At 35.8% G+C, this 16,286-nt stretch overlaps 1 protein-coding gene across 1 annotated transcript in view; it reads right to left on the bottom strand.

Annotated features, from left to right (window-relative positions):
• Positions 1-16,286, bottom strand: part of Rad18 (RAD18 E3 ubiquitin protein ligase) — a 96,487-nt gene that overhangs the window by 54,775 nt on the left and 25,426 nt on the right. The window contains exons 6-7 of the mRNA XM_026383113.2: positions 14,171-14,270; positions 9,930-10,114 (exon numbers count right to left, since the gene is read on the bottom strand). Of these exons, the coding sequence (XP_026238898.2) occupies positions 9,930-10,114; positions 14,171-14,270 (285 nt within the window). The remainder of the gene's footprint in view (positions 1-9,929; positions 10,115-14,170; positions 14,271-16,286) is intronic.

Here is a 16,286-nt window from a genome sequence, read left to right on the forward strand (position 1 = left end):
GAAAGACACCAAATTACAAATGCAAAAAAGTCAAAGAACATTAATACAAAATAAAACAAATACAAAAACAAACAACAACGTGTACCCACATAAAATCTTGAAGCCAGAAGGGGAAAAGTATATTACATAAAAAACATCCAGAATTATATCACATCTCTAATCAGAAACTATTCCAGGCAGAAAATAATGCAGTAACATTTTTAAAGCACTGACCCAAAAAAAGTTTACTAATTTAGATTTCTATAACAATGAAGGTATCTTTCAAAAGTTAAACAGAAGAAAAAAATTTAGCAAGATGTTAAATTAAAAAAAAAATTCTGAGACAACCACAAGCAGACAGGAATTTATTAGCAGTCCTCTACTATAAAACATATTAAAGGAAGTTCTTTAAGCAGAAAACCAGAAATTGATCTCTATAATATAAACAAACTACTGGAAACAGCAATCATAAAGGTAAACGTAAAATGTGCATTTTTCTTTTTAACTCCTCTAAAACAAATTATCTGTTTGTTACGAAAACAATAGCAATGTATTATGTGATTCAATAGCACAAAAAATTAAGAACTGAGAATACACTGTTAAAATGTTTAATAAACAACTAAAGCAAGCTGTATGCTATTTGAAGGTAGACTGTAACTAAGGATATATATTGCAAACCGTAGAGTGACCACATTTTTTTTTTTTATTGGTCGTTCATAACATTACATAGTTCTTAATACATCATATTACACGGTTTGATTCAAGTGGATTATGAACTCCCGCTTTTACCCCGTATACAAATTGCTGTATCACATCAGTTACCCTTCCATTGATTGACATATTGCCTTTCTAGTGTCTGATGTATTCTGCTGTCTGTCCTATTGTCTACTATCCCCCCTCCCCTCCCCTCCCCTCCCCTCCCCTTTTCTCTCTCTACCCCTTCTACTGTAAATCATTTCTTCCATTTGTATTCTCTTGTCTTACCCCTCCTTTCCTCTTATATGACATTTTGTATAACCCTGAGGATCGCCTTCCATTTCCATGCAATTTCCCTTCTCACTCCCTTTCCCTCCCACCTCTCATCCCTGTTTACTGTAAATATTCTTCTCAAGCTCTTCGTACCTACCCTGTCCTTGTTTACACCCCTTATATCAAAGGAGTCATTTGGTATTTGTTTTTTAAAGATTGACTAGCTTCACTTAGCATAATCTGCTCTAATGCCATCCATTTCCCTCCAAATTCTATGATTTTGTCATTTTTTAATGCAGAGTAATACTCCATAGTGTATAAATGCCACATTTTTTTTATCCATTCATCTATTGAAGGGCATCTAGGCTGGTTCCACAGTCTTGCTATCGTGAATTGAGCTGCTATGAACATCGATGTAGCAGTGTCCCTGTAGCATGCTCTTGTTAGGGCTTTAGGGAATAGACCGAGAAGGGGAATAGCTGGGTCAAATGGTGGTTCCATTCCCAGCTTTCCGAGAAATCTCCATACTGCTTTCCAAATTGGCTGCACCAATTTGCAGTCCCACCAGCAATGAACAAGAGTGCCCTTTTCCCCGCATCCTCTCCAGCACTTATTGTTGTTTGACTTCCTAATGGCTGCCAGTCTTACTGGAGTGAGATGGTATCTTAGGGTAGTTTTGATTTGCATTTCTCTGACTGCTAGCGATGGTGAGCATTTTTTCATGTACTTGTTGATTGATTGTATGTCCTCCTCTGAGAAGTGTCTGTTCGGGTCCTTGGCCCATTTATTGATTGGGTTATTTGTTATCTTATTGTTATCTTATAAATTTTTTGAGTTCTTTGTATATTCTGGTTATTAGGGCTCTATCTGAAGTGTGTGGAGTAAAGATTTGTTCCCAGGATGTAGGCTCCCTGTTTATCTCTCTTATTGTTTCTTTTGCTGAGAAAAAACTTTTTAGTTTGAGTAAGTCCCATTTGTTGATTCTATTTGTTAACTCTAGCGCTATGGGTGTCCTATTGAGGAATTTGGAGCCCGATCCCACAGCGTGTAGATCATAACCAACTTTTTCTTCTATCAGATGCCGTGTCTCTGATTTAATATCAAGCTCCTTGATCCATTTTGAGTTAACTTTTGTGCACGGCGAGAGATAGGGATTCAGATTCATTTTGGTGCAAATGGATTTCCAGTTTTCCCAGAAATACTAAGAAATACTAAGCCAACTGTAAAAATAAAGTGGAACAATAAGAAATGCTAAATCAACAAAAAGACAGCTTTAAAAAAATGATTAAAAGACCAAAAGCAGACAGAAGAAAAAAAATTTAGCAAGATGTTAAATTTAAGCCAACTCCATCAATAATTACACTAAACATGAATGGTCTAAAAGAACCAAATAAAAGACAAAAACAAAGTCAGACTGGATTTTAAAAAGAACAAGAGCAAATTGCAATAAAAACCTATTTTAAATAAAAAGACAGATTAGAAATAAAAGTATGGACAGAGATGTATCATGTAAACACTAATGCAAAGAAGCCTAGAATAACTGTATTAGCACAACTGGCTTCAGAACAATCAATGTTATCAGGGATAAAGAGTAAAATTCAAGTGAAAAACAAAGTCAATTCACCAAGAAGATGCAATAATCCTAAATGTGCATACACCTATGACAGAAATTAGAAACACAAGAAAAAGAACTCCTGATTCCAAACAAGATGGGCTAGATTCATTTCTCCCTCTTCTTCCCCACTAAAGACAACTACCTTGGATACAACAATTTTAAGAGAACACTGAAAGGTACAAAGATGGACTGCTATTTTGGTGCCAATACCATGTCATTTTTGTTACTATACTCTGTAGTATAGTTTAAGGTCTGGTATAGTGATGCCACCTTCACTCTTCTTGCTAAGGACTGCTTTAGCAATTCTGGGTCTCTTATTTTTCCAGATGAGTTTCATGACTGCTTTTTCTATTTCTATGAGGAATGTCATTGGGATTTTGATGAGAATTGCATTAAATCTGTATAGTGCTTTTGGTAGTATGGTCATTTTGACAATATTAATTGTGCCTAAAAAGAACAAAGTAGATTTTTCCATCTTCTAAGGTGTTGTTTAATTTCTTTCTTTAGCATTACTAACCCACGTAATTACAGTTATCCTATTAGACAAAGGCGCCAAAAACGTACATTGGAGAAAAGATAGCCTCTTCAACAAATGGTGCTGGGCAAACTGGAAATCCATATGCAACAAAATGAAATTAAACCTCTATCTCTAACCATGCACAAAACTCAAAGTGAATCATGGACCTAGAAATTAAACCAGAGACACTGTGTCTATTAGAAGACAAATTAGGCCAAATCTCTATCATGTCAGATTAGGCCCCAACTTCCTTAATAAGACTCCTATAGCACAAGAATTAATATCAAGAATCAACAAATGGGATGGATTCAAAATAAAAACTTCTGCTCAGCAAAAGAAACAATCAGGTGAATAGAGAGCCTACAATTTGGGAACAAATTCTTACCACACGCAAGTCAGATAGAGCATTCATCTCAAGGATATATAAAGAACTCAAAAACCTTAACACCAAAAAAAAAAAAAAATAACCTAGTCAATAAATGGGCCAAGGAACTTAACAGACATTTCACAGAAGAAGATATACAATTGATCAACAAATATATGAAAAAATGTTCAACATCTCTAGCAATTAGAGAAATGCAAATCAAAACTATGCAGTCCAGTCAGAATGGCAGCTGTTAAGAATACAAATAACAATAAGTGTTGAAAGGATGTGGGGAAAAAGGCACACTCGTATATTGCTGATGGGACTGCAAATTGGTGCAGCCAATATGGAAAGCAGTATGGAGAATCCTTAGAAAACTGGGAATGGAACCAGTATCTGACCGAGCTATCCCACTCCTCAGTCTATACCCAAAGATTTTTAAAAACAGCATACTACAGGGACACAGTAACATCAATGTTTATAGCAGCACAATTCACAATATCTAAACTGTGGAACCAACGTAGACGCCCTTCAGTAGATGAATGGATTAAAAAAGTGGCATATACACACAATAGAATATTATTCAGCATTAAATGAGAACAAATCATGGCATTTGCAGGTAAATGGATGGAGTTGGAGAAGATAATGCTAAGTGAAGTTTGCTAATCCCAAAAAAAACAAATGCCAAATGTTTTCTCTGATTTAAGGCTACTGATCCATAATGTGGCAGGGGTGGGGGGCTTGGGAAGATTAGATAAATTCTAGATAGGGCAAAGGGGAAAGGGGAAGGGAGAAAAAGGGAGGGGGGGAATGGGGATAGGAAAGATGGTGAAACGAGATGGACATCATTACCCTAAGTACATATATGAAGATATAAATTGTGTGACTCTAATTTGTGTACAACCAGGAGATATGAAAAATTGTGGTCTATATGTGTAGTATGAATTATAATGTGTTCTGCTGTCATATATAACAAATTAAAATTTAAAAACTGAAAAAAAAATGAAGGACTGCTGAGAACCTCAATTTGAAAAAAGATGCAGAACTGAACTCCCTGCATTTTCATTTTATCTTCTATATATCACATACTAAGCTGGAACTATCAATAAGCACTGACAAAAAAGTCCCAAGGAAAATCTACTCTCTCTAAGCAGAAGACTGTGAAAGGAAGTATCTAGAAATCTTTTTGACAATACCTCACCTACCAAGCTAAACACTGCTGATACTCCCGGCCCCCAGCAGTACCATCACAGAACAAACGGGGAGTGTGGGCTTAGAGAGGTAGCAGGAGGCCTAGGGCCAGCTTTCCTCCCCAACCAACACAGTGTCAGTGAAAGCCTAGGGAAGAATGGAGATTTCTACCCTGGACCTGGCAGTGGCAAGTAGTATCTTCACTCTCTCTTTGGGAGGAGCCCAAAGAGAATGAATATGCAGAAGAGAATTCTTTACACCTACCCAGGAAATCCTAGTGCACTCCTGATTGATTCACATGTAAAACTGTACAATTCAGTTTGCCAAGAGGCTTAAGAACTAAACCACAGTATGGAACACCACATTCTCCAAGTGGCCTCTAAATTACAATTAAACAAAGACCAGAGTAACACTGCAAAGCTCTGGAGACTAAACTGTCACACTCAGCCCACTAAGTAGGCTAAACCCCAACAAGGTGATTTCCTACTATGTATAATAATTAAATAGGTTCTAAGTCCCATTCTAAAACACTCAGAATTTCCAGGATAAAATTAAAAAAAAAAAAAAAAAAACAGGATAACTCAGTTGTTAGAATTATCTGACAGGAATTTTAAAGCTACCATCATAAAATGATCCAACAAAAGATTAGGAACCCTCTTCAAACAAAAGAAAACGATGCTGCAACTCTGTCATACTTCATGACAGCAGATGGTCCACTGCAAAAAAATATATTTTCAGTGGTTTCAATGTTACACATTCAAGTTATTTACATTTTATAATTTCAAGAGGGAAGTAAATAATAACAACAAAAGTTGGATATAAAGTAAAACAAGCAAGCCTCACTATATATCAAATAAATAACAAATTAGAAAAAGTTTTGATTCTCGTAGAAGGGATGATTCTGACTAGAAAAAAAGGAAAAACACAGATTAGAGAAAAGTAAAGAACCCTGAAGGGTTGGACTAAAAGTAGAGGTTTTGGTGTATTCTCATGATCTCTAAAAACATGGTAAGTGTAAATGGATTTACATGCATCCATATACATGTTACAAATGTGTGCACACATGTGCATTTATGTATGTATCCATCTGTCCATATGCATATATATGTATACATATGTACACACACACACACACACACACACACACACACACACACACACTCCCAAACTCCATCTGCAAAGCCTAGAAGCATCTTGGTTTCTCAGAGCTCCTCAGAGAAATGGCTAATTCCAGGGCTGGGATGTGGAAGGACAAGATTTTACTATGCCATAAAGAAGGAAATGGCAATAAAAGCAATGGATGCATGTTAAGAGGACTAGGAATCAGTATGAAGACCTCCTACTGGTCAAATCTGAAAAACTACAAACACCACAATAACCAGGAATGGTAAGAAGCTATAAATCTGTGGATCCATATCCATAACAAATGAAGTGGGGGTGGGAAACAAGGTAGAGGAAAGGCTCTTGTTTTCAGAATCATAACAAGTGCCAACTGGCAAATGTGAAGGGAGTGATGGAGCTGGGAAATCATTTCATAACTATCACAGAAAAGAGTCAGGTAAGTTACCACAGGAAGCTAAGTACACATGTGAAACATTAATAAGGTAGAGAACGGTTTTATCTCTCTATAGATTTCTCACTAGTAAGAGGGAAAACAACATACACAATGGAGACACTGACCAAGTTATTAAATTAATATCACAAAAATGGGCTCATAAGTGTCAAGCATCCATAGAACTGACAGTTTGAGGGAAAAAAACCCTCACATAGTTTTTGGCTATGAATGCACAACCTCGATGAAATTATATAAATTATATATACACACACACCAAAGACAGTTTTTTTTTTTTTAAAGGCCAATGTCATGAGAGACTAATTGTTTCACACTGAAAGAGATTGAAAAGATAATACAACTAAATGCAATAAGTGATCCAAAACTGGATCATATCCTTCAGTGGACAAAAAAAAATCCATAAAGGCCATTATTGGATCCACTGAAGCAACTGGAACAGAGATGATAAATTAGAGTATTCCAACTGTAAATGTATATCGACAATAAATACTATCCCCTCACCCACCCAAGGAAATACACAATGAAGTATTTAGAGGTAAAGAGACCAGGTTATGCAATTTATTCTCATAGGTTTAGAGATTCCTTGGAAAACTCAGCATTTGACCTAGCTATCCCACTCCTCAGTCTACACCTAAAGGACTTAAAATCAGTATACTCTAGTAAGGCAGCCACATCAACATTTACAGAAGCTCAACTCACAATAGCTAAACTGTGGAAGCAATCTAGATGCCCGTCAATAGATGAATGGATAAAGAAACTGTGGTATATATACAAAATGGAATATCACCCAGCATTAAAAGAGAATAAAATTATGGCATTTGCAGGTAAATGGATAGAGTTGTAGAATATCTTGCTAAGTGAAGTTGTCAATCCCCTCCCCCCGAAAAAAAGGCTAAATATTCTCTCTGATTTAAGGCTGCTGATCTATAATGGGGGGGGGGATAGGAAAAATAGAGGAACTCGGATTGGGCAAAGGGGAGAGAGGAGTGGGGAGGAGGCATGGGGGCAGGAAAGATGGTGGAATGAGATGGACATCATTACCCTGGGTACATATATGACTGTACATGTGGTGTAACATTACATCATGTATAACCAGAGAAATGAGAAGTTGTGCTACAATTGTATACAATGAATCAAAATGTATTCTGCTGTCATATATACATAAATAAAATTAATTAATTAATTAATTAAGAAGATAAATGTATGTGTGAATATATGCACACCCACACACATACCAACAGAGAAAAAGAGATAGAAACTATAAGTAAAGAGCAAGTGGGGCATTTTGTATAAAGGGTATACATATGTTCTTTATGATAACCTTTCAGCTTTCCTACAAATTCAGTATCATTTCTGAACAAAATAATTTTTAAGCACATGCCTACAGTCCCAGCTACTTCAGAAGCTAAGGAAGATCACATCACAAGTTCAAGGCCAGCCTGGGCAACTTAGCAAAACCCTATCTCAAAATAAAAAAGGGCTGGGGATATAGCTCAGTGGTAGAGCATTACACACACACACACACACACACACACACACACACACACACACACACTTTAAAAAAAAAGAATGCAAAATTAAGACCATTTCAGACAAACAAAAGCTGAGAGAATCTGTCTCAACAATATATGTGCATTACAAGAAATAGTGACTAAGTTTTTCAGGGAAAAAAAAATGACAGTGGATGGAAGTCTAAATCTACAAAAGAAATGTAGAATGCTAGAAATGATAAATATGTAGATAGACTTTTTTTTTTAAGGACCAGGACTGAACCCATGGACTCACACACTTGCTACTGAACTACATCCCTATACCTTTTTATCTCTTATTTTGAGACAGGTTGTGCTAAATTGCCCTGGCTACCCTTGAACTTAGAATCCTCCTTCTTCAGCCTCCCAAGCAGCTGGGATTACAGAAATGTGCCACAATGTCCAATTACTTTTTATTTTATCTAAAAGAAAAGTGACAGCTTAAAGCAAAAGGTATTAAGGAGTTTTTAACATAAACAGAAGAAAAATCTATGACAATAATAAAAAGAATGGAAGTTGTAGGATCCTTCCCTTACACATGAAGTAATATATTATTTGAAGGTAGACTATAATAAGTTAAAGATGCATATGGCAAACTAGATAATGATGAAAAATAAAAGTTTTTTGCTATTGTTATTGTTTTTTGTTTGTTTGTTTTTGTGTGTGTACAGCAGAAAAATTCAGGGGCTGGGGCTGTAGCTCACGGCAGAGCACTTGCCTAGCATATGTGAAGCACTGAGTTCAATCCTTAGCACTGCATAAAAAATTAAATAAAGGCATGCTGTCCATCTACAAAATAAAATAAAGAAAAAAGAAACTTAGTCTCTCACACTATACTCTCATACTTCTGAAATAAGATGTGTGGCGATTTCCCCTCATATACCATGCAAGCAAGCAATTCTTCAAAAGATACCAGCTATATGCTCAATTCAATTCCCTTATTATCTACCTTGAAAGAGCATCAGATCCCACGAGACAAGGGCTCTATCCCACAAGACTGTCTCTTGTATGCTTCCAATGCCAATCATAAGCCACAGGTTGTTCACTAGTGTTTTTGACTAACCAGGGTTTGCACAATCCAGTTGTGACAGTGATAATGCTGTCCCTCTGCCAGTTGTCCTTGGCAGACTTACTTTTGATTCGCTTCCCTTTGCTCAGCATCCTAAAGTCTAAAGGAAAGCCACCCCAAAGTGATTAAAAGGTTACCTGCTAAATAATCTTTCTTTAGATTTACAGAACCTAGAACATCTAGTGACCTTCAGATTATATCCTAATGTTTAACTCTTCTTATTCTTTAGTCCTATGCAGCAATTAATACAAAGCATATAGGTTTTCTGTGAAGTTTAACTTGCAAAAAGTAATATGTTTACCTAAAGAATTATACAAACTAGACTCAGGTCAAGATAGCCATGTTGCAGTCAGACTAGACTGAGGTTGACAACATGCCCTAGATGACAAAGATCCCGCCCCAAATGCCTCCTGTACCTCCTTTCCATCTCTTTTTGCATAAATGAGTTCCCTAACATGGGCTTCTTCGGAGCATGATAGCTCCCCCATTTTCTCAGGGTGCCAGCTCTTGAAAAAACGTGATTCCTTTCCCACCAGCTCTCCTTTCCCCAGTATTGGTTTTCTAGTAACAGGCAGGAAGGCTTGGATCTGGTAACACTTCCTCAAGTTTGATACAAATTCAAAGAAACACAGAACTCAAAGAAACACATTACTAGTTTATTATAAAGGGTATTTTAAAGGATGCAAGTGAATATCCAAAATGAGACACACAGGAGGGGATATATAGTATCATAACCATTCTTTTATGGATAAGAAAACTGAGGTACAGAGATAGCAAGTAATTTGCCCAGAGTCACCCAGCCACAGAGCTGAAGAACTGGGACAGTAGCCCAGTATCTCCGGCAGATCTACTCTTCACCACCATGCTATCTGAAAAATGCCTAAGAACCTGGTAACAGTGCTGTTTCTGAGAATGGTGACTTGGGGATTAGGAGACAGGCTGAGAAAAAGGCTGGCTTATTGTAGTAATCTCTAGGTATCATCTGAAGGAATAAATCTGCATATCTTATCTATTACCAAAAATGTACTCACTAAAATTTTTTCCTCTATGGTTTGTAATCTCTAAGCTACACAGAAGTGTTTTACACAGATGATAAACATAACTCATTATTTTACTACTTTACCTGATTTAGGATGCAAAGCATCACATTGGGCATTGTACATATGTACAAATTCTTGATGCCTTTTAATAAGCTGCTGTCTATTTCCTTGAGTAGACAATCCATGCTGTTTTAGTTTTTTCTTTAAATCACGATCAGAGAGCAAGTTATACACCGTTTTGGGCAGTGGCTTCCTTTTGTTAACAAAACTGAAAAGGCAAAGGAAAAAAAAAAGTTCCCTGAGGATTACTGTGAATTATCAAATGCTTTCATGTAAAACAATAATTTATCTTCTGACTCAACACATGGGTGACTGGGAGAACAGTAGAGACATTACAATAATGAGGGGAAAGAGAAGAGTTTAGTTTGTGGAAAAGTTGAGGATGTTTGACAATGGTGCCCCTGAGGTGCCAACAATGTTTGGATAGAGAAATCCAGGCAGCTCCTGAAGTAAGACTTAGGTCTCAGAAAGAGGTCAGGTCTAAAGACGAAGACTCAGAAAGCTTATATGGAAGGTTTATGGACTCAATGTTATGAGAATTTCACTTAAGGGCTGGGAATGTGGCTCAAGTGGTAGCGCGCTCTCCTGGCATGCGTGCGGCCCGGGTTCAATCCTCAGCACCACATACCAACAAAGATGTTGTGTCCGCCAATAACTAAAAAAAATAAATATTAAAAAATTCTTTCTCTCTCTCTCTCTCTCTCCCTTTAAAAAAAAAAAAAAAGAATTTCACTTAGAATCACACTTATGTAGGCCTGATCAATTCTCTTTAAAGCATGCTTTTCCTAAAACTTACTCATGGTTTCCATGCAAAGTTCCTATAAAAAACAATTATGTCAAATGATTATAATATAAACACTATTGAGAGTTAGGCTGTGGGTATAAGGATTTAATTATTACAAATAGCTTCTCCAGAAAATGTTCTAATCAACAGACAAACGTGCCCTTCAAATATTAAACAATTGTTTTGAAAGGGACTAGATAAATAAAAGGGGAACTGTCAACTTTCCTCAGCTCATTACTGCCACTGAAAAACGAATTCAGAAAGATGGACAGTGAGCAATTATCTTCAAAGAACACAAAGGAAAACAATGATTTAAAAAAAAAAAAACAAGCTTCTGTCCTCTTCAAGTATTTATGTTAATAAACAAATAAGGCCTTATAAAAAAATGCATTAGGAAAATTACCATCTGGCTTTTCATTTTTCAATCTATTTATATAATAAATACACTGATAATAATTTTAAGTATAACAAAGCCATGTTATATTACCTTCTCCTACTCTTTGCCCCAAAAGAAAACATTATTTCTTAAAATAGACTAGAATTCAAGCTTGCCTACAAACATCAATCTTGACTTGAGACAATCTTCATGAACAGGAACTCCTTAGTGAGTTTTAATCCATTTTATCTGATTATAGCATGACTCCCTGAGTACAGCCCCTCATTCAGCTTGATGGTAATTAGGTGCTTAGTATGTTTTTGAAGTGGTTATTATAACCGCAGTCATTTCAAAATGAGAACAGAAAAGGTTCGGGTAAAAATTAATCGGAGCTTGAGAGTAACTGGTTTATCCAAAAAGCAAGAGTTTACAAAGGATCTGCATAGAACTAGTTCACAAAAGTTGTGCATCCCTCAGATTCCCCTGGAAGGAGGGCTTGGTTAAAATGCAGATTCTCAATCCCCTTCGCAACAACTACTCATGTGGTTCAGGTCTGAAGTGGAAGTTTAAAGTCTATACTTTCAGCAAGGTTCCCCCAGATCCACCTGGTACACATAGTGCAAAGGTCACACTTAGAGAAATATTACAGTCAAAAATATAAAAATAACCACAGATGTCTTTATGAACCAACAGTGCCATTTCCTGACTAAACCATCTCTTTTATGCTCTATTAATAAAATCTAAAAGCCAGAGATAACTACTTAACTATATCACAGTAAGTAGCAATAGACGAATCATTTTATAGGCATTTATAACAAGCATCAGGAAGGAATAATTCACATTGATTACTATCTAAAACACTTATTTTATCAAAGATAAATGTCTAATTTATAACAATGAAATTATAATAATAAATTGTACTATTCACTGGAATTTACAATGAAAAGCACCACCAGAGATCAACTATTTCTATCTAGAATTTTAAAATATAAAACATGATAAATGTTTCCTCAAACATGAAAATGACATTAATCCTTCTTCTATGACTTGATAAAACTGAGTAATGCACTTAAAGGTCTCAGAATCTGAGGATATGAAAAGGTACAGTCTTTGAATCAACCAGGAGATGATTTTATGTAGAATGAGTTAAGGGTTGTCATTCATATCTGGGAGATGATCTGGGTGCAGAGGATGAAACTGAAAAATAAGCAGAGACTCCTCTATGTGACAAAACCCCAGGACAGGAAGTAAAGACAGATGCAGCTAAATGCTCCCATAAGTATGTCTGACCAATTTTGTAAGATGTGAGTTATGAGGATAAAACCCAGAAATTATCTATAAGGTAGGACTTTCAGCAGCCTCAGTACACTAAGAGGGTAATGCAATACACAGTGCTTCTAAGTTGTACTATGGACCAACTGACAGGACTCCAGGATTCTGTGGAGCAGAATCTGAAACCACTAATTACACATGGATAAGCCCATCTTTCCATAAATTGACAGAGGTAGACATAAATGAATATGATAGATGCATCTAGAAAAAGAGGAGTTCAAACAGAATTATCAATGTTGATTCCTCACTCTTTAAGGAGAAAATCCTTAGCTTCTATACTCATTCTTTAGGAAGAAACACTTCTAAAAAAGGTCATTAGACTCTCATGGCTTATAGAAAACAATCCATGGGACTGTCCAGTCTCATAAATCCTCACTAACCAAGCAACCTCACTAACAATCTGTGCACACAGATTGTCTTATGTTTGCCCCCCCACAGTAAATTAACAAAACACCACTGAACTTTATAATACCTAGTGTTATATAACTTTATATTTATAATATAATAGAGAAATATAACTTCATATTTATAATATAAAGTTATAATATATAACTTTCCCCCAGAACCTGCATTCACTCCAAATTTGAAAATTAAGTGACACATTTTTTTACTTTTAATTATAAAAAGCAGTAAGATGGCCCTGCCTTATTAATGTGGTGTTTGGAAAATACTCTTCCAAGTCCTTCAAAACAGATCAAACTTAAGGGCCCATCATTCTATTCATCCCAACTTCTTACCAATCATTGTATCCTTCTCTGTCTTTTCAAAGCTCACTAAATTACACCTATTTTCTCTGCCTTTCTTCCTAAAAGTTTCCAAAGAGACGTTTCACAAGGCCCAGGATAACTTCATTACTAGACTCTTGATCTTTAGTACTCACCACTTTGTTCCATTTATCATCTGTTCTCTCCCTGGAGACAGTGGAAGCAAAGAGACTAAAGATTTAAATAACCTCTATTTTTAAAAGAATCATCCCTTGATCTTGCTGTTCACTCTTTCTCTCAACTACCATCTCATTGCTCTTGTTCCCTTCATCACCAGACTCATCTAATTTGCAGCTTCTGCTTCCTCATTATCTTCATCAGCCACTGGTTTCTTAATATCCTGCAATTTAACTTCAATTAAAATTTTATTCCTAAATAACTTATATGTGTGAAAGTAGTGGACTAGTTTAAGAAATTACTGTTACTTTGATATAAAGGAGGCAGAATAGCATAGTAGTTGGGTACAAATATTGAGCTGACAACTTACTAGTTTGTCAACTGGGCAGATTGGAGGGGAGGACATCATGTTTCACACATACTCATTTTCACCATTTTTACAATTGTACATAAACGCCTGGTCCAAAAATAAATTTTTAAAAAGGCTTGATGTAAATTTCTACAACTTTTAAGCATCCTAAGGACCAAAAAAAAAAAGAATAAGAAAGACTTCATGTGTTCAATGTTCAAAGTTTAGCCTTACTTGTTTTAATCATAGGATTTTATGGAGTTCTAAAAGTCTAAAAGAAAAGAGATTAAAAAGAAATGAATTTTAAGTTACTAATTTCTCAAGTAAAAAATTCATATTCAAAATAACTATATTTGGCAAAGTAGGAACTCAGGGAGGAACAAAAGGAGAAGGATGGAGATCTGATCAACAGAATTAAAGAATAATGGGAGGGAGAATACAACTGGTCACTGGGATGAAATGAATATGAATTGTTTCTTCAGGTTTATGAACCACAAAAAGCACATAACTAAAGTAGCTTGGGTTATGCTCAACTTTCTTACCTTCTGAGGCTTTCCTTCTTCTCTTCACGTGATAAACAGCTGTCTAAGTGTTTATTGATGTGGTTTTCTAGAATGCTAACTCCACAAACAGGACAATCCACTGTATTTTTAAAAAGAGAAACACAGAATTTACTATCTGTAGAAAGGGTAAAAATATATATATATATGCTGGTTCTTTCAGCAATTGAGATAAAAAAAAAAAACATAATCCCAATTTAACATGAACTTACAAAAGCAAAAGACAAAAGGAATGACCCAAGAGGGCAACATCAGCAGGACAGACTGGTTAATGGGTAAGAACTACATTGTGGGAAGTCACAAATCAGAAACCCAGGCTTAGAGACTGCACATAGGCTGGAAATTGGTTTATTAGAAAATGCTCTGGTTGTTAGGCGCAGTGGCATACACCTATCAAACAAGCAACTGGGGAGGTTGAGGCAGAAGTTCAGGCCAGTCTTAGCAACTTCACAAGATCCTCTCTCAAAATAAGAAATAAAAAGGAAAAAAAAACTGGGGATATAGTTTAGTGGTAAGGTACTCCAGTTTCAATCCTCAGAACCAAAAAAGGAAAAGCTTTCATTAAATCTTTTCTACTAAAGAATGACCAAACTATAAAGCAAATCTTCTGTTTTTCCCAATCCTTAGGAGCATCCCTGGTTAGCACAGAAGCAATAAACATCAACTACAGGGAGACATAACTGGCCTTGGGCAAGTGAGCAGGTAAGTACAGTTGGATTAATGCATTTACTGGATAAGATCAAATACTATACAATTTTGACAGTGCTTACAAATTTGCTAATTTACTTCTCATTTATAATTCCGTATGTAATGTTAAAATTATTAAATACAATCATTCTCAAGTTGGTTCATGGAGTTGAAAGGATCTGTGGAGGAATCTCAAGACTTAGAAGCCATTATGGATACAGTGGACTAAAGCAGGGAAGGTAATGTTGTAACAGAGCAGCACAATTTCTAGGTCCTCTGTCCTTACTTTTAATAGAGCATGGCCAATTTTATGTTATGCTTCATTATAAGATTTCATTTGGAAAAAAGGTTCTGTGAAGGAAAAACTAAATTAGCAATCAAGCTTAAAAAAATACAGTAAGAACAACTGGTAAAAAAGACTGAGGATAAAACATACTAGGAAATTTAAGTGAAATTTATATTCCCTTAAGAAATAAATTAATTAATTAATAAATTAATTCTAATTTATCTAACATTAAAAAACACTAACAGCCTTGCACTGTGGGTGGCATAGGTTTACTGAAGATGTCTAAGACTAATTCTGCCTAAAAGGTGCTCCAAATTTCACTGGTAAGAAAAAACATAGAAAACAAAGGTTAAACAAAGCAATATATTCATCAAACAGATAAGCAAACAGTAAACAAAATGGCTGGAAAACAAGTGTTTTCAGGGCTGTGAGATATAGATGTTGTCTAACCCTAATCAATGAGTAGTTTAGAATCTGGACAGTTTAAAAAGGTGTAGAACAGGGGTCTCTAAACACTCTTAGCAAAGGCTAGGTAGTAAAGAATTAAGGCTTTCCAAGTCAGTATGACCTTTGTCACCAGTATGCAACTCCTTCACTGCAGCATGAAAGCAGTCAATCTGTAAACAAATGGACATGGCTGTGTTCCGGTAAACCTTTATTTACAGAAATAGATGACAAGGTAGATTTGGTCTTGGAAATGCAGTTTGCCAATCCCTGGCTATATTGGAGGAAGAATGAGGAGATCGGCTTGGCTTGAAATGGGTTTCTAAGAGAGAGAGAGGTAAAAAATAAGGTGGAATAGCTAGAGTAGAAACCAAATCATCAAAGGCTTTAAATGACAGGCAAAACATCATGGAGGCAGGTATTCAAACAATGGTATAAGAAGACAAAAACAGCTCTTAGAGATTAAATTGAAACTAGTATGTTAAATGGGGGTGGGGATTTAAAACTGAGAAACAAAGTTACTATGAGGCTGAAGAATGAACTAATTAAATTGTTTCTTTCTTTTTTGTAATTGTTAGTTGTTATTGTTGTTTTTAAGAAATCAGGCTGAATTTCTACTCTATGAGAAAGAAAAAACAAATATACATAAAAGTACCCACTACATCAATCTCTGAGATTGTG

This window comes from Urocitellus parryii, chromosome 16 (genome assembly GCF_045843805.1).
Source record: "Urocitellus parryii isolate mUroPar1 chromosome 16, mUroPar1.hap1, whole genome shotgun sequence".
Classification (NCBI taxonomy): Eukaryota; Metazoa; Chordata; class Mammalia; order Rodentia; family Sciuridae; genus Urocitellus; species Urocitellus parryii.